We start from the raw sequence: 19774 nt of genomic DNA on the forward strand, positions 1-19774 counted from the left end.
AAAGTAAATGCTAAGATTTTGATTGTTACACATCTTCAATATTTTCTTAAAAAAATGATGGATATGAGATTTATTAGAGGATGAGTATCTGGTCTGCTGAAGTGCTGCTTCTACTCCCACCTCAGTTAAAGGCCGATCAACATTCTGACTTAATTTATTAAGTTAAATTCAGACTTTCTAGACGAATGAATGAGTAATTTTCACAGGAAGCACAGTTAACAAGACAATACACAAGGAAACCAGGGGGTAATTCATGATAGGCAGCATTAGTACACAGTGACAGTCATACACTGCAGTGAAAACCTGTGACCCCCCCAACACAATTACAGAATTCTCAGAGGCAACTGAAATCATTATGTCACTTAGTCTAATGAGTCTGACCTGAAAGGGACAGTCAGATGGAGATGACACTAGAATAAATGATAAGACCTACTCTTCTTGCTAGTTAATTTTACAGTGTTAGATGGCATAATGCAGGCTAAGGGAGAACTGCCATTAAGAGCTGCTCAGCTGCAACCCTGGGTACTGCACTACTGACCGGCTGGGCAATGGGGCACTACTGTTTTGGGGATAAAACATGCACTTCCTGATTTGGATCTGATGCCTGTTTTACAGGAGAGAACCCAGTCAAAAACTCACAGTTGGGAGTAAGAGTAGTGGTGTAGTGTGGAGGCTCCTGCTGCTGATTTGCTAAATGGTTATGCCTATCAAACGGCCCGTAGATTAGTGATGCTGTTGGATTTGGTCAGAGAAACTTCTTTTTGCAGTGGGTGGCAGCCACTGCAGAGGCTCACAGTGCTGGGAATAAGTGACTGTTGAGTGCTTAGTCCTAAAAGGACCATCTGTAACGCCTCCCTCAAGGTTCAGGAACATCACTGAAGAGTGGACAGAAGAATCTAGGAGAAAAGAGGGACTGATCCCAATGGGTTTTTTTCTGCACCACATGGCCACTGCACTCTTGAATTCTCAGTAGCTATGATCACCAGAAGAAGACTTATAGAAAATCGGATCCACAGACAGTATATCACAGAGTGGGGAGGAACTTTTAAGTCCCTACTTGTCCTTGAGAATTGACAGGTAACCAGTGGTTGCTGGGAGAGGGAGAAACACTTTTTGTGGTAATACTACTGGTAAGTTATCTATGCTACTCTAACTAACCTCTCACTTCTTGTCCCTAAGTAAACTTACTAGGATACACATGAGTGTGTGCACACTCACACCACGATGGTGTGGGAAAGCATAAGGGTCAATGGTTAAAAACAAAAAATTAAAAGGAATAAAAAGGCAGGTAGCTAGAGAGGCTCAGCAGCTAAAAGCACACATTCTTAATGGAAACACTCAGGTTCTCAGCACCCACGTCAGGAAGCTCACCTCTGCCTGCAACTACAGTTCAAAGGAATTCAAAGCCTCTGGATCCTTTCACCTGTTCTTTCACGTGCACGCAGCCACAATTATAAAATCAAAGAGCTGGGCAGTGGAGCACCCCTCAGCATTTGGGAAGCAGAGGCAGGTGGATCTCTGTGAGCGCAAGGCCATCCTGATCTATACAGTGAGCTCTAGGACAGCCAGAGCTAGACAGAGAAACCCTGCTTTGAAAAATAAACAAGTTAGGAAGAAAGAAGAGTCATAGGAGAGGACTATCTGGGAAGAGGAAATAAATCAAAAGGACAAAAAAGACAAGAAAGGATAAAGGGTTAATATGATCAGACACCTTGTAAACATGTATGAAAATCATAACGTAATCAATCTGTAATTAATACATGCTAACAAAAGATTAGCTTCTGGAGAATCTGAGTTCAGTTCCCAGCACCCACATCTGCCTGTAACCTCAGCTCCTGAAGCTCAATGTCCTGTTCAGGCCTCTGCATTCATTTGCGCACATCCATATACAAACCTCCAAACACATAGATAGAATTACAAAGTCTAAATTAAAAATTGTAAGAATAAAAATAAGCTGAAATCAGTACTATGAAATGCTCTGGAAAGTAAAGGCTAACGTAAAGAGTAAATAGCACTGAGCCCAGACACATGGCATTATAAAGTTTAAGAGGGTATGTTGCAGGGTAGATGGTTGAGAGCACTTATGTACTTGCAGAGGACCTGGGTTTGAGTTTAGCACCCACATGATGGTTAACGACCACCTATAACTCTATTCCCATGCCCTCTTCTGACTTCCACAGGTACCAGGCACACATATGCACACTTACATGGAGGCAAACACTCATACATATAAAATAAGATAAACCATCTATGTGAGACAGGTATAATATTAAGATCAAAAATTAATGTAGGGGCTGGAGAGAGGGTTAAGTGGTTAAAAGCACTGACTGCTCTTCCAGAGGTCCGGAGTTCAATTCCCAGCAACCACATGGTGGCTCACAACCATCTGTAAAGGGATCCCATTGCCCTCTTCTGGTGTGTCTAATGTCAGCGACAGTGTAGTCACATACATGAAATGAATAAATAAATCTTAAAAAAGTTAATGTAGTTATGAACCACATTACATAACCATACCTTATTACTCTCCACATTATCTCCCTCTTTCAACTTAACAGGATCTATTTCACAGGATTTCGAGGACTCACATATCTGGAATATACAAGAATTTTTTAGTTACTCTTCTTTCTTAGGCGATTTAACAACATGAAAATAATTCTTCTTCTGATATTATAAAACAAAACTAACAAAGTTTAAAGCCCCCACCTGAAGATAATACAGTATAGACAATTCTCCAAAAAACTGTATCAAACTCTCATGAAGTAAAGACACAGCAAGCAGTGATGTAGATCAGTGAGCCTGCTGAGTAAAGTCCACAGAGGGCAGAGAGATCTACTAATGATGCAGATCAGTGAGCCTGCTGAGTAAAGTCCACAGAGGGCAGAGAGATCTACTAATGATGTAGATCAGTGAGCCTGCTGAGTAAAGTCCACAGAGGGCAGAGAGATCTACTAATGATGCAGATCAGTGAGCCTGCTGAGTAAAGTCCACAGAGGGCAGAGAGATCTACTAATGATGCAGATCAGTGAGCCTGCTGAGTAAAGTCCACAGAGGGCAGAGAGATCTACTAATGATGTAGATCAGTGAGCCTGCTGAGTAAAGTCCACAGAGGGCAGAGAGATCTACTAATGATGTAGATCAGTGAGCCTGCTGAGTAAAGTCCACAGAGGGCAGAGCGATTTACTAAGGAGGTGTGTACACCTGTTCTTCCAGCAGCCCACAGGTGGACAGAGCTCTCAAGCAGCACATTACTTCTTGAAAGAGAAGCTCTACAGCAGTGGCTCTCAGCCATCCTGATGCTAGGTCCCTTTAATACAGTTCCTCACATTGTGGTGAGTCCCAAGCTTAAGGTTATTTTCATTGTTACTTCATGACTATTATTTTGCTATTGTTACAAATCATAATGTAAAGATCTAATATGCAGAGAGCATCAGTGACTCCTGAGAAAGGGTTTTTGAGATGCACAAGTTGAGACGGGCTGCTCTAGCTGGTCACAGACTCTGGTGACGAGGTTTATTCTGTACCTCATCCAGAACAGGCTTCAATGTGACTTTCAGGTAGTGCCCTCCCACTATCTTCATCATCTCAGTCAGACACTGGGTAGCCAGGGAGTTTCCTCTAAATATTGCGTTGGCATCTCTGAAATAGCAATAGAAAGAGACAAAAATCATTTACAGCAAAAAGAAGAAAAGTTTTCAAACAGTAACATATTTGACTTTGATCATATACACAATTTTAGTAACTTTTACTAACAGGAATGTTTGCTGCCATTTCATAACATTTTATGAAAATGTTAAAAGTCCTTTTAAAAAACTATGTTTATGAACTTAAAAACTGTAGTGTGAGTATGTGTGCATAAAATGATGGTGCTGTCTTGCTATGATGGGAATGCAAAGGCATCTGGCTGCTCTTTATTATAATGTATATAATATATATAATTATATATGTTGCCTCTGTGTGCACTGTGTAGAGTTGTTACTGTGACACGTGAATCACTGCATCCAGCAGCAAAGACCAGTAACAGTAACAACGGAAGCCACAGCACTGAAGTATACACATTCCTGCACTAACTGGTTCTTACAGTTGGATTCTGTCTGGGATCTCTAAGAACTGTCTTTTGTTATTGACTAAGCAGTTCTTTTTAACCTAGTGTATAGTAAACTTGGTTAACACAAAGGAGCAGAGAATATAAAAACCACCCGGCAAATCGAAGTTTAAACATTTAGTGAAATGCAGTTCTTACTGAGTATCCTTCAAGTCCAGGTCAGCCACCGCAGTGATAAAGGGAACAAGCTTATTGTGATGCAGCAACAGTCGTACGAGGGGCAAAACGGCATCCTTCTGGTCTCGACATATTTCACCCAAAATATAAGCAGCTGAGGCGGATACTGGCTAGGATGAAGAAGGTAAAAAGCAAGCACAGCATCAGGGCACCTGGTTGCAAGCTTAGTCACTAACTTGTGGATGTAATTTAAACACACTCATCATTATAACTGATACATAAAATAGTATTTTGTTTTCTAAATTATAATCAGAGATAAAATTTGAAGCACACATCAGTATTCAGGATCAGAGAAATAAAATACACAGCACTTTGTAAGAGCTGACTCTGTGAAATCTATTCTTATCATTTACAAAATTAGTTCAGCCTTTTCACTTAAGATTTTTTAAAGTAGTTCCTAGAGCTGACCACAGGGCTCCTTCAACATGTGGACTGATGAAGCTTTTTTTTGGGGGGGGGTTGAAACCTTGAAGCTTTGTGGGTTCCCATATACCAATCCAGAATAAATCACAAAACACTTGGGGGAAAAAAGATTTTCAAAGTACCTGAACATCTGGTGATTTTAGCAGCAAAGCTTTCAAGGGTCCATAGTACTCTGATGGGAGCACGTAGTCTTCTGTGTAACACAGAGTTAACAGGAGGGATCCCAGGTCATCAGGTTTAGACGACTTGTTTCCATTGTCTCTTGGTTGTAGCAAGTACCTAAAGTGAAAGGACAGCTGACTCCATCCATGTGATGGTAGTGAGGTAACAGGCACGTGGGCTAAGTAAGCAGGTGAGCCGCTGACGACTACACCAGACGGGCCTGGTCGCAGCTCAGCGGGTGAAGGGTACTCTCAGCATGTCCAGGCTTCAGCACGTCCACGCAATGAGTGCAAGCACACAACAATTGTTACTGGTGAGGATGGGACCTGGACTAGGGCAGCCTGAATCTAGAGTATAAAGTGTTAACCACTAGCAAGAGCCAAGGCCTAGCTAGTGCTCTCTATTGTTAAGTAGAAGTACAAGGACGGCACCGGTGGAGTGTGGTCCTGTGTGCACCTAAAGAGGAGCATTAAGACTCCTAGGCCACACAGAAACCCAAGGTCAATATAACAACAGAAACGAATGAAAAACATACACCTGCATTTGCCTGTGAATACGGAAAGTGCGCCCAGGAACTAGAGAACAGAGGCCAGCTCGGAAACAGGGCCTACTTGAGTAGCACTGGAGAAGGAGGCAGGGTTCTCTGTTAAAACTTTTTACCTAGGAATGGTGTAATTTCTATTTAAAAAAATAAAGTAACATTCTATTATCCACACACGGCAAAGTGAAAATTAGCCAGTATCAACACAAAAAGGACAATGCTAACATCTGATCTAATTATCACAAAAAAAAAAATCAATGTTAAGGAGGTTAAGTCACTCAGAAAAGAAGGGGGGCTGGCAAGATGGTTCAGTGGGGAAAAGCATTTGCTGAATGTCAGAACACAGTCCAAGGGAAATTCTGAGTGCTTGTGAGAAAATGACAAGAGTCTTGTGATCTCAGTTTCTTCAAAAACACAGACTTGTTCTTGGGATGAGTTTTCAGGCTCCTCCCAGGTGTGGCAGATGAGCGTGAGTTTGAGCTTACTTTGATTGCTCATCACAACTGGCTATTGTTACCTGTTTACCTGCCTCTATGGAGAAGCACAGTTTTTGGCACATGCAGCTTGTCCTTGTGACTGATTGTACACTTTACTCATGAGACTCTTCTTGGCCCTCAGAGTATCGATGTCTGATGCTCTGAATGCAGGTGGCCACCGTGAGACTTTAGTCTGTCTCACTCTCCCAGGTTCCACCACCAAGAACCAACTCGAGAGGTAGACAGCTGACACCTTTAGTTTAAGACCCAGAAGTCAAGTGGTGGAAACAGAGCAACAATTCCTACAGGCATTTACATGCTGCACACACAAGGGCCACACATAAAAGTAAGTAAGTGTAACAAAAAAAGTTTTAGAAAGCAAGAGGAAAGGGCTTGAGTCATATAATCTGCAAATAAAGCTAAATAGGACTAGGGCTCGAGAGATGGAGCTTGAAGAGTACTTGCTGCTTCTGCACAGGGCCCGCACGATGGCTCGCGACTATCTGCAACTTCTGGGGCGGGTATCTGACACGTCTGATGACCTCCACCAGCACTGGGTATACATGTAGTGCACAAACATACATGCAGCAAAACACTCATATACATAATATAAAACAGAAATCTTAAAAAATTAAAACTACCAAAAACCAGTTTTTAGACATCCAGTATAATAGGCAAATATTAATGGAAATTATTGAAAAAAGAAAACAGAAAAACTTGAAACAATATTACTGCCTATACATAAGTTATGACCCTTTACAATATCAAAATTAGAAATAATTAAGCCAGAATGGAAATGAGTTTTTGTGCAGTTATCTTTAATACCACTAGAGGATGCTACAGCTCTATTAAGTGATAAAGGAGACCAAGATCTTGAATTAAAATGGCATTAACATTTTTATATTTCAAACACTGTACATTAATACATATAGATTTTATGTTACATAAATTTTAGCACTTATGGTTCTAACAGGCTACTTTAAATTATAATATTCGTATTATATACGAATGGTATATAATGGCCCCATGGTTGAGATCATATAAAGGACTTGGGTTCAGTTCTTAGCAACTCCAGCTCCAGAGGATTCAACGACTCTGACCTCAAAGACACCAGCACTCAAGAACACATAAAATATTTATACTATTGACATAAGAAATTGAAATAAAATTATTTATTGTCTGTTAATATTCCCTTAGTTGGCCAAGGTAGAATGTTTTGTCAAATTTAAGCCTATGGAGAGACAGTGTCCCTGAAATACACGCTGTGGGGCAGATCTGAAGCTCATTTTTGTGGGCCCTAGGAGACATAACAACTCATTTTTCTCTTCTGTACTAAAGGATATGGAATATTATTCTCAAGACTTAAAAATTGTGTTCAGGAATTTTCATGGAGATGGCAGAGAGCATGGCATGGGGCAGGGGAGGCAAATGTTAATACATTTTTTTCTCAATGATCAAGTCATTTTTCTCCTCTCTGGATACACTTAGAAATTATAACACACAAAATGTCTTCACAGAGACCAACACATTCTTCTAATTGCATGAGAAGAGTTAAAAAAATAAAATTTGAAAAGAAGTCTAAAATGTAGTCTATATAAGGGAAGCTATGGGCTCGCATAATCCAACTGAGGACAGTCTGGTGGCAGGCTCCTTTAAAGGCGAATAAAGCCAAAAGGAAACATCTGAATCCTGTGCCAGCTGTACTGATGCACAACTTAAATCTCGGCACTCAGAAGGCAAAGGCAGTCTGGTCTTCACAGCAAGATCTAGGCCAGCCAAGGTTACATAGGGAGACTCTGGGAAACCAAAACAAGAAAAATCCAACCCAACCCCCAAACATTTAACACCAACTCCTCTTCTAGGCAGCTGAGTCCTAACAAATGGTTCTTATGATTAACACTCCTGTGTGTGCAGACCACATTATTTAAATCCATTTACTCCGCAATAGACATTTTGCTATTAAAAGGTGAAATCTATCACTTGTGGTAACCCATCTGTAACTGGAGGTCATTTTATCATGTGAAGTAAGGCACAGAAAGTCAAAGGCCACAAGTTCTTACTCATTTGTGAAAATTAAGTTGACCCACATAAAAACAAAATGGACTGTAGGCTGCTGGAGGAAGGAGGGGAGAAGGGGCAGAGAAAGTATTATTAGAATGGGCTCTAAATGCAACTGTAGAAGTAGCCACTCTCCTGTCTGTAATCCAACAGGTTGACTACGGTCTATAAAAATTCATGTTGCACTCCAGCATAGTAATTCTCCAGGATCCAACACACAGATGGAAATGCTGACTATGCTGACTTGATCATTACACAATATACACGTGACACTATTACTATTTAATAAGCAAGCATAAATATTACATTTCATTTTAAAAAGTGATCTTTAAAGGGAAGTGGCAGAGGTTAGAGAAACGGTTCAGTTGATGAAGTGCTTGCTATGTAGAGCATGAGGATCGGAATTTGGGTTCCCAGCACCCATGTGAGAGCTGGGTTTAGTGATGTGCACATCTGTAAGCCTTGCACTGGGCAGGGAAAGACAGGTAGATTCCCTGGAGCTCACTGCCCAGCCAGCTTGGCTAATCAAAAACTGAGCATTACTGATGAACATATCCAGTGTCAAGCTCTATTCTCTACATGCACATGTGTATGTATACCTACATGTTCACATACCAATGTGAACAAGTATCAAAAACTGAGAAAGCATGTTTCTACATCCTCAGTTGAAATATCAATCTAGGAAGAAACACAGGCCAAGACACATGGAGAGACAGAAAACACTACTTTTTAAGGGCTATAGCAGACAAAAAGTTTCACATCGAAATAAGTATGAATTTAATGTTAAAACATGAAGGTTATTTAACCTCAATTTAGTATCACTATGAGAGCCATGAAAAGGCCAAAAGAGCCCCCAGAGCTCCTCACCAGTCAATCAGTTCACCTTACACTCATCCAGCTCATCTGCACTTTTGAGTGTGTGATGACAGAAACAATGCCCCACACAGCTGAGTCTCCTCAGTAAGTCCTCTGCTTTCCACCCACAGTTCTTGTGACCAAAGAGCAACCAAACTGCAGATGATGACGTGTGATCAAGCATCTCATAAGCGGTTCATTCCATGTCTTAACGTTTCTCATTTCTTAGATTTAAGACTGTGTGTGTGTGTGTGTGTGTGTGTGTGTGTGTATGACCATGCATAGGTGCCCAACAAGATCAAAGTAAGCAGTGAATCTCTCAAACCTAAAGTTAAAACCTCTCTTCTCTCTCTCTCTCTCTCTCTCTCTCTCTCTCTCTCTCTCTTTCTCTCCCTCCCTCCCTCCCTCCCTCCCTTCCTTCCTTCCTTTTTTGCTGAGTGGTCTGAGGCAGGTGTTGGGATCTGAAACCCAGTCCAAATACAGCAGAGAGGCCAGCCACCTCTACAGCCCCAAGATTTTATTCTAAAATAATATTTAATATAAATACTTAATATAAAAATACAACTATTAAAGCACTTATTTTTCCTCTAATAACAAACTCATAACCAAATATCAGTAACTTTTGACTTATTTATTTCCAGCAAGCATACATCTATATTCTTTATTAAAGAAAATTAAATTTGGTTAATTAGAGTATTTGTCTTCTTACCAGGCTTGATGAGAGGAATCATTTCTTAACACATTGACAGGAACCTTAATCTCCCCCAGGAAAACATCTTGAACTAGGTTTTCATTATTCCACAAGTCAATCCTGAAAATTGAAAACCCAGCTTTAGTTTTTTGCAAATCACCCTGAGTAGTTTCAAGTGATTTTGATTTGTACTATAGCATTAATTTTTACATGCTTTTATAAGAGATGTTAGCATCATCAAATAATGCATTAGCTAGACTCTGAAAGCAAGGTTACTACAGTAACTTTTATCAAAATACCACAATTTAAATTCTAAATTGCATCTTTATTAACTAATTTTGGGGGAGGATGCATGCCACTGTGCACATGTGGAGGTCAGAGGACAATTTACAGAATTTGGTACTTTTCTTCCTTTGTGTGGGTCTGAGGAATAGAACTCAGGTAGATTGGTTTTGTTAAGTGCCTTTACCAGTTAAGTCAAATCCCTGGCTGAATTCTAAAAAGTAGAAAAGGAGAAACTTACGATTTTTAGTTTGAAAGTCTAGGGTGTTTTCTTTTTCTTTTTTTTTAAATTTGTAACATTAGGACAAAAGGGTTATTTACTGAATTGAGAAAACAAAAGAAGACTACAGTTTCTCTTCTGATGATAAATTAATTAATATGTAAAGATCAGAGATTTAGAAAAATAATGCCTGACACTGTAAACACATGATTAATACGCCTTTTAGACAACACGCTGTTAACACCACACCTACACATGCATTTGCAAAAGTTTCCTGTCCAAAACAGCACAGATGTTTAAGACCTAGGGAGTATCAAACGTCAAACACATGCGCCTGTGCAGTTATCTCCTTACCTCACTGAAATTTCTGATAGTCAGCAGGTATGTTAAGAAGAATAAAAAAATTATTTCTAAATTGGATTAAATATAATTGGTTTCCAATTCATTATACAATAATCCAGATAGTTAAGGAGCAATTAAATTAGAAAAAATGAGTAGAACAGCTGAAATTAGGTGGTCTTTGCTCACACAAGACAAATACTTTGGTATTTCTGAAAAGAATCAGATTTTGAAAAGATAAGTGGATTAAGTTAGATGCTTGTTCATCTAAGTTTCATCAATCAACTTGCTATAAAGAGTTCTATCAAGGTTTACGTTGAAAAAGCCATTCTCTAGTAAGACAGCAAGGCCCCGACCTGATTTCCAGCTTCTCAATGTCTTCCTCCTCCACCTGGAACTGGGACTTCCTGGTGTAACTGCTGGATCTGGTTACCTAAAAATGAAGTATTTTAGTAAAAACAATTTAAAATATCTTTTCCCTTTATGAGATAAAAATGACCATTCCCAAAATATTCAATTACTACAAATATAAAAGGAGTCAAGTGTGAAAGTAATTTCCAAAGCATGGGAAGTGTACCCACTATGCATCAGAAGTAATTTCCAAAGCATGGGAAGTGTACCCACTGTGCATCAGAAGTAATTTCCAAAGCATGGGAAGTATACCCACTGTGCATCAGAAGTAATTTCCAAAGCATGGGAAGTATACCCACTGTGCATCAGAAGTAATTTCCAAAGCATGGGAAGTGTACCCACTGTGCATCAGAAGTAATTTCCAAAGCATGGGAAGTGTACCCACTGTGCATCAGAAGTAAGCACGGCTGGCATAGACCCAAGGCCTCCAGGCCTCTTTGCCCCCACACCGTCAGCTCTACTTAGAGCCACATCTGGTTCCCTGGTTTACAGGACTCTGCACGTGTCACACCCTATAGTCTTCCTAGCTTTTACAAAGTACACACCTACTCATATTTCCTTCTCACGTTTTTTTACTGAAAATTATCAAGGTCACTGGGCAAGAACTTCCTCAACTGCCACCAAGCTAAGCTTCCACTTCCCTTCTTCCCTCAGGCCTTCTGAAGAGGTGATGATTCTAAGGTTACCTCCCCAAGCCTGTTCCTTCTATCACAGATTTAAGAAGCACGTGCTCTAAGTGTTTGGTCTACAGCGGTCCTTATTAGTCTGATTATTTCTTTTTAGTCTAAGAAAAAGTTTCCCCTTAAATCACAGTCCTCCTGTCTCCTTTTCAGACAACCACCTAAAAACGAATTCTCATTCATCCCAGGATGGGTCCTTCCTTAGCATCTTCTCAGGACAGTAACCACTTTATCTCTGGCTTGAGCACCCTTCTAAAATCTCTCTTCATCACCAAATCAGTGGTCAATTGTGCTTTTCAGCCCTCCCCTCCCCCTCCCCAGAAGAACCCTTTTGCCCTTGGTTTACCTGAGGACTAGCCTGCCACCTCTTCCAGCTCTCTTTTCTTCCTTGGAATTTTCACAAGTGGTTCTCCAAGGTTGTTTTATTTTGTTCTAAAGGTAACTGAAAGCCACACTGTGTTGCTTGGTGACTCGTCAGAATGTTGCTTTGAGGGAGGCAGGGCTAGAAGCTATAGTACAAACTCAACCAGCATGCTTGAAGCCCATGTTAGGAAGCACCAGAGCTGCTCTGGTTTTCTCTGCTGCGTCTTTCACTCTGTTGGCTCCTGCCTCTGTACCAAACTTGGTATTGTGATCCATAGCTATCACCTACCATGTTTCAGTCATGAACTGTCCTGTTAGCAAATTCTATTTGTTTTCTGAGATAAAGTGGCCTGAGCCTGGCCTTGAAACTCTGATCTTTCTGCCCACACCTCTCAAGGACTAGGGTTACAGGCCTGTACCACATCTGATGCTTGCTGGAGGATTTTTACAGGGATCCATGGATGCTTTGATTTCTTTCCCCCTTTTCTCCCATGACCAGTTACCTCAACTTCTGCCCACCTCTCAGCTTTCTCTGAACACTGAAAACACAAGTCTCTAGGCACCTGCTAACAGATCAAGTTACTTCTTTCTAGTTCAAGAATATTCAATGGCTAAAACCAAATGGCCAGGCACTGGGAAGTCTCATTTACCAGTTTATTCCATCTTTTTACTTTTTTCTGGTTACTTTCTTACCAAACTCAGTTAAATCTTTACTTGATGTTCTTTGGGTATAACTTTCAGTTTTTCTGTCTTTGTGCCCCAAGTGTTCTGTCTCTGTAACTATCTCTGTTCTCACTGACAAACTCTTTCTTTGGACTGTTTTGACCCTGAGCTTAAGCAGTATGTACTGCATGTTTCAGCTGTGTGTGCACCTGTGCGTGTGCTTTCTCATGCCTTGCTCTGGTTTACAGCTGTGTGTGCACCTGTGCGTGTGCTCTCTCATGCCTTGCTCTGGTTTACAGCTGTGTGTGCACCTGTGCGTGTGCTCTCTCATGCCTTGCTCTGGTTTACAGCTGTGTGTGCACCTGTGCGTGTGCTCTCTCATGCCTTGCTCTGGTTTACAACTGTGTGTGCACCTGTGCGTGTGCTTTCTCATGCCTTGCTCTGGTTTTACTGAACACACCTGTCTTTATAACCAGTCTAACAAAGGGCTAGATGAATAAACATTTTAAGGCCTGATAGGTAAACTGGTAAGGCAAGCAGTCCAGACCTCGACTTTCAAAAAGTTAACTGCTTGTTACATGTTCTTCCCGAGCACAGTGAGTTCCAGCCCACCTGAGGTGTGAACTATGTGCAGGGAGTGACTTTGGGCAGCAGCTTTTAAAACTGCCATCTTCTTCATAGTCTCATGGTTAGACATAAGAGCCATTAATAAATGTAGAAAACACCTGCACCAAGTCCTCCGCCAGGAAAGGAAGTCTCTTGACTGACTCAGTAGGTTTCCTTGTCCTTTCCTGCTCCTGCCCCCACACATGGTTTCTATGTCACCTTTGGCATTTTCTTCAACCTAAGCTCCTTTTTATCAAAGAACCACAATCAGGCAGGAGTGGGGATCTTTTGTGCCCTCTCCAAAACAGAAAAAAACCCCCAAACCTTCAAGATGCAATTACCCACTTTTACAAACTGTTCTCATGTTAATATCAATTGCAACCTGTTGTTATTACAATCTTAGATATTTTGATTTTCAGATTTTTCTATAGTCTTTGATTAATATGGAAAAGGACTAAACACTTAGAAGAACGCCAAAGCACTTTATTTGGGGCAATTGCAAAGCAGTTGAAGCTGCAAACTTGGTGGTCTAGTGGTTAGGACTCATTCAGGGCAGCTGGAGATCTTCATGAACAAGCTACATCATAGAGGAAATTAGATCATGGAGAGCCTAATGGTAAAAGCTCTAATCACAAGGTGTCTCAGACTCTCGAAGCAGTCTCATACTTGGCATGTTTGCTACTGTTCCTCCTTATAAAATTACACTTCCACAGGGTATGGAAGGCAGGCTTTAAATTTTAATTGATCATTAATGTCAACTGGGAAAAGATCTCATACCTTCTGAGTGGTAATATTTAAATTTCTATAGGTTTCAAACCGGCTGCTCGGAAGAGTCACTATGTGCCTGGAAAGTGTGGTGAGGCTCTGAAGGTAGTATGACAAAGAGGGTGACTACAGGGTGGGGGCTCTGGCCCTCCCCAGTTCCAAACCAACAGCACACCATGCCTGACATCATGGTTCTACTGTTTTCTGGACAGAGATTACCACCACACTGGTAATGGTCAATCATTACTATGGCTGTGGTTTACAAAAGTAAATCAACTAGAATTATATATCAAACATTAGCATTTATATAATATGAGAAATTACCTCAAAGTAGAAGACTTCATTGAACTGTGGATTGCTTGTTTTCTTCTTTACTTTTGTCTTCTTTTGGTCATTCCTGTTCCAATGTGGTAGAATTTTACCTTGTAGAACTTAACAGTACACAATTATAAAACAAGCTATTCCAACTAGGATGCCTGACCTCTGTCTATGTGTTAGATGACTGAGAGAAGACAATAACTTACATACTATGCAAGGGGAAAGCCAAGGGATGTAAGCCTCACAGACTTGAATCTGATGAATATCCACACACAGGTTATAATGTATCTATACATGCCAAGGTTGGGTTATTGTCTCCATGGCTGTGAGAAGCTAATTCCAAACTATGTTTGACATTTTAAAACACATCCGATTACACAAGCAGAAGTGGTGAAAAGGAAGGCAGTGAGACTCACAAAGAGCCTTTACTGATGTTGGAATACCTAAGAAACATGAAAAGTAACTGTGAACTCAGTTTACTTCTGGGGCTGCAGCCAGGACAGTAACTTATAAAAAAACAACAACAACAAAAAAAGCCTGTTACTTCTCAAGTGAATGTGCAAATTGAAAGGCAGTTATAAAGAAATGTACAGGGAGCCTTGTGTCTTTAGCTAGACTCAACCAATGTGAATGTCGTGTGCAACTGTAGCATAACTGCAAAATCAACTGTGATCAAAAACAAGTTTCGGGCTGGAGAAATGGCTCAGTGGTTAAGAACACTGGCTGAGGGGTTGGGGATTTAGCTCAGTGGTAGAGCGCTTGCCTAGCGAGCGCAAGGCCCTGGGTTCAGTCCCCAGCTCCGAAAAAAAGAAAAAAAAAAAAAAAAAAAAAGAACACTGGCTGCTCTTCTTAAGGATCCTGATTCAATTCCCAGGATCCCCATGGCAGCTCACAACTGTCTATGACTCCAGTTCCAGAAGATCTGGCACTCTTATACACACACACAAGCAGGAAGAACACCAACGCACACAAAGTAAGCACAAATAAATCATGAAAAAAATAGTTTCTGTCGAACGTTACTTTAAAATTCCATTAAAGAATTTGTCATAAAACAGAAATCTTTAAACAGAAAACAAGCCTCTTGAGGTTAGAGTAACTGCTTAGCAAGTTAAGTCTGGTTCAGTCACAGAACTACAAAAAAGGTTTACTCCAAACAAGCAGCTCCTCTAGGCTGACTTGTTTCCCATCTCATTCCTCTGTGAGACTTGGCTGTAAGTAGTGCAGGGTGGCCAGAATTGGTGACCCTCTACGTCTGCCACCCAGGGACAGGGCTTATCTTTATGCTCCCAATATCTAGCAAGGCTGAACATTTTTAACATGATGGGAAAAGCCCTTTGACAGCATTTAATGCTGTATGAATTTTTTCTCTTATATTTAAAACCAATCTGCAATAATAGCATATGAGTATTTCAGCTCCAAGGTATCAGGTGCTTTAACACACAAGAACGCACACTTTTAAACACTTCATGACTATAAAAAGAGAACAGAACTCTAGGTGATAGAGGGGAGTCAGGTGGTAAGGCTAAGGGATAACAAATTTTCTGTCTTTGTTCCTTGATTCGAACAGCTTTAAGTTGCAGATAAACTCCAGACTAGACAGTCTTGTAAAGAAACTACAATGGAATTATTTAATATAGATTCTGCAAAGTGTTACTGGTTTTTCCGTAAATTATAGACCAATTACTCAACATCATTCATACTTCACCATAGTCTGGGACCGCATTAGTTCTTCCAGAGCTTGGAATGCTCTTCATAAAGCACAGAGAACCATGAACAGAAAAGGCAGTCCTCAGTTCTAAGCGGCTTTCCAGATACTGGTATGGAAACTGCTTTGCTATTTTGAGTTGACATTCACTAAAATGTGCTTTTTTTACTTGTATAAAATTTAGGGTATTTGAAAGTAAGACTACTACTGAGTAAAGGCAGCCAGGTGCATATGATTTGGGTTTTTTTTTGTTGTTTGTTTGTTTGTTTGTTTGTTTTTTTGTCTTAGACCCTGGATGGTCTGTAACATGTTATGTAGACTAAGGTGGCCTTGGATTCACAGAGATCCACCTGCCTCTGCCTCCTAAGTGCTAAGGCATGCATCCCCACACCTGGCCCAGGAATATATTTTAAAGTACATTTTTACAATGGTATAAGATTGGTGTTTTCCCGAAATTTAATAAACACATAGCAGATTTGACATGACAACCAGTATCTTTCTGTGAAAATAGAATTCAGTTGTTTACCAAATGTACTCTAGTACTTACTAAAAATTCCTTTAAAGCATTATTTTATGTCACAGTTACTCAGCAATTGATCTAAAAACCTTACATTTCCAATTATTTTTTTTAAAGATTTATTATGTATACAGTGTTCTGCCTGATTATATACTTGCAAGTAGAGGGCACCATATCTCATTATAGTGGTGTGAGCCACCATGTGGGTGCTGGGAATTGAACTCAGGGCCTCTGGAAGAGCAGTCAGTGAGCCACCTCTCTAGCCCTACATTCCCAATTCTTGAATCCAACTGTAAACTTGTAAAGCAGTAACAATCCAATGGACAGTACCTGGAAGGGCCCACGAGGGAAACTGTTGCGTAAGGATCACAGCTTTGTCCATTGATAAGAGGCAACCCGTGGCATGCCTTGATGCTGAGGTAGAATAAAACACATTTTAAAATATTAGAGTTAACACCCTAACATATTATCTCCACCCTCTCCCCCTTTGCCTTCTCATGGACTGGGGACAGACCCTGGTTTCATATACACAGGGCGAGTGCTCTGCAACTGAGAAGCTGTACTCTCAAACCTAACACACAATCTTTACATAGAAATCCATACATTCCATAACGCAGATGTGCGGTAGAGTTTGAGCCCCTCTCGTACACGAGGCACTCATGTCCTGCTTTCCAGTGCCTGCCATAAAGATGCCACACCCACCCCAGCAGCCAAGCCCTCCAATTCCAAGAACCCTCGAGTCTTCTGTGATGTGGACATCAGCAGGGAGCAAGTTGGACGAATTGTTTTAGAATTGTTTGCAGATATTGTTACTAAAACTGCAGAAAATTTTCATGCATTGTGTACAGGAGAAAAGGGCACTGGATCGACAGCTGGGAAACCTCTGCATTTTAAAGGATGCCTTTTCCACTGAATTATTAAGAAATTTATGATTCAGGGTGGAGACTTCTCAAATCAGAATGGGACAGGTGGAGAAAGTATTTACGGTGAAAAGTTTGAAGATGAGAATTTTCATTGTAAGCACGATAGGGAGGGTTTGCTGAGCATGGCAAATGCAGGCCACAATGCAAATGGTTCTCAGTTCTTTATCACAACAGGTCCAACTCCTCATGTGGATGGGAAACGTGTGGTATTTGGTCAAGTAATGAAAGGGCCAGGTGTGGCGAGGATGCTTGAAAATGTAGAAGTGAATGGTGAAAAACTTGCCAAACTGTGTGTTATTGCAGAATGTGGAGAACTGAAGGAAGGGGATGACTGGGGAAGATTCCCCAAAGATGGCTCTGGGGATAGTCATCCAGATATCCCTGAGGATGCAGACATAGACTTAAAGGATATAGATAAAATTTTATTAATATCTGAAGACTTAAACATTGGAAGACAGGAAACATTGGAAATACTTTTTTCAAGTCTCAGAACTGGGAGATGGCTATTAAAAATATGTGGCAGGAGATAAAGCTATCCGGGCAGAATTGCTTAAAGTCAAACAGAAAGATAAAGAGAAGACAGTGTATACAAAAATGTTTGCTTAATAAGGATTAAAGTTTCCTTAACTATTATACATTGATTATATAAAGGACAATGTATATTACCATCTACATGATCTCTGATGTGCTTCCCTTGATCTTTGTCACTGTTTACATAGCAGTGCTGATATCGGTTCCTTCTTAATAAAGTGTTACAAAAATTTACAAAAAAAAAAAAGAAAAAAAAGAAAGAAAAGAAAAAGAAACCCATATATTCAAAGACCTTAACATTGTTTACCATTTTTTTTTAAAGATTTATTTATTTATTATATATAAGTACACTGTAGCTGTCTTCAGATACACCAGAAGAGGGCATCAGATCTCTTTACAGATGGTTGTGAGCCACCATGTGGTTGCTGGGAATTGAACTCATGACCTCTGGGAGAGCAGTCGGGTGCTCTTAACCACTGAGCCATCTCTCCAGCCCTGTTTACCATTTTTGTAGTTCCAATATATCAACGACTCCAAATGATGTATTTACTTATTTACATGATTACTTCCCAAAGAGAACTACCAGAAATGACAATTGGTACTCAAACTAGCATAATACAGTTCTTCTGGGAAACGCTCAAGGTACATTTAGTGGTTTGATAATACATCAAAACTGCTGTGGCTTCTAAAACGGAAAAGAAAGTGGTGTAGCCTTACATGAGAAACTACAAACCAGGCCAGCTCCATGGTACCATATCCTCTGCTAAAGCATGAATGACACACGAGGAAATGGTTGTGGTTTTACTTAAAATCTGATTCATAAATATAGGGCAAGCCTCATATCATTCTCTAGTCTTTCACGCTGGTTCTCAACAACAGTTCCTCCATCATTCTGTATAAAATGTTCTACACTACAAAAGCTAAGGCCATCCAGTTTACTTTATGGATTACAGTTGTATTTATAGAAAGCAAAGAGCACAACCGAATGATCTGATTCTCAAAGTTCCTCAGCAATTATTACTAGGTTAGTGGTTTAATGTCTAAGCCTCATTTCCTGCTCCTTCACAGAAGCTCATGAATGTGAAGTGTTTTGTTTTTGTTTCTACCCCTACTGAGCAACATCCTCGATTTAGCTCTGAGGCTCACTCATGGGTAAACTGCAAATGGTGCATTGCCTAGTAAAGAGAAAACTGAAAATAAGACTCATTTCTACTAAACTGGGCATCAAAAATAATATTCAAAAAGTTCTGAAAGTAGTCAAAAAAGTAAAGGCCAAAGAAGTATTTTGGGGTTTGTATTTTCCCATTAACGGTATTATTTTGGGGTTTGTATTCTCCCATTAATGGTATTATTTTGGGGTTTGTATTCTCCCATTAATGGTATTACTCATCGACTGCCATTCTTCTGTGTCTGGGTGGGCCTCTTGCTAGCTCTGATGTATGCTGTTCTGATCTGTGCGACAAAGCTTAAAAGTTATAAACAGAATGAACTGTTAACTGCTACCTAACAACTGAAGTGCATCACAGGAACACAAAGTACTTAGTGACGTCACGTCCAGTGCAGACAATGAATAAATGTGAAAAGAAAAGCCACCACAACAGAAGCAGAAATGACAGAAAATAACTGTAGACAAGGACACTGAAAATTTTTGCTTCACACAGCATAGACACAGAAAACCTTAAAATATAAAAGGTCTAGAGATGGAAACTGCAAGGTCTTCTATAAAAGCACAGGTACACTGAAGTATCTGCTAAGACTATGGAGAGGAGCTGAGTCAACATGAGCATGAATGTGTAAAAGTTTAGATGTACAGAAGTGGCACTGTTACATGACCTACAGTGGATATATGAGACTGGGCCTTCAACAGGTTGAATATACAAGGTACAGACAATTTAAAGTATTTTAATTGCAGACTTTGAAACAGTTGTAAAAATAACACACAGTTTCTATAAACCCTAACATTGAA

The 19774-nt window shown here is 40.2% G+C and overlaps 1 protein-coding gene and 1 pseudogene across 5 annotated transcripts in view; one reads left to right on the top strand and one right to left on the bottom strand.

The window, feature by feature from the left end:
* Rasa2 (RAS p21 protein activator 2) overlaps positions 1-19774 on the bottom strand; it is a 119489-nt gene that overhangs the window by 45471 nt on the left and 54244 nt on the right. For 4 of the 5 annotated variants that reach the window (XR_010053933.1, XM_039080892.2, NM_001105724.1 and 1 more), the window contains exons 6-13: positions 16685-16768; positions 14139-14211; positions 10683-10759; positions 9504-9605; positions 4825-4981; positions 4241-4389; positions 3522-3636; positions 2515-2589 (exon numbers count right to left, since the gene is read on the bottom strand). Coding sequence is in view for 4 of the 5 variants with exons in the window: in XM_039080892.2 (XP_038936820.1) it covers positions 2515-2589; positions 3522-3636; positions 4241-4389; positions 4825-4981; positions 9504-9605; positions 10683-10759; positions 14139-14211; positions 16685-16768 (832 nt within the window). In the remaining variant the exon portion in view is untranslated. Of the gene's footprint in view, positions 1-17; positions 897-2514; positions 2590-3521; positions 3637-4240; positions 4390-4824; positions 4982-9503; positions 9606-10682; positions 10760-14138; positions 14212-16684; positions 16769-19774 lie in introns of those variants that run through there. The other variant, XM_063264952.1, reaches the window with a different exon arrangement.
* LOC103690484 (peptidyl-prolyl cis-trans isomerase D pseudogene) lies at positions 16972-17893 on the top strand (annotated as a pseudogene).

This window comes from Rattus norvegicus, chromosome 8, assembly GCF_036323735.1.
Source record: "Rattus norvegicus strain BN/NHsdMcwi chromosome 8, GRCr8, whole genome shotgun sequence".
Taxonomy (NCBI): Eukaryota; Metazoa; Chordata; class Mammalia; order Rodentia; family Muridae; genus Rattus; species Rattus norvegicus.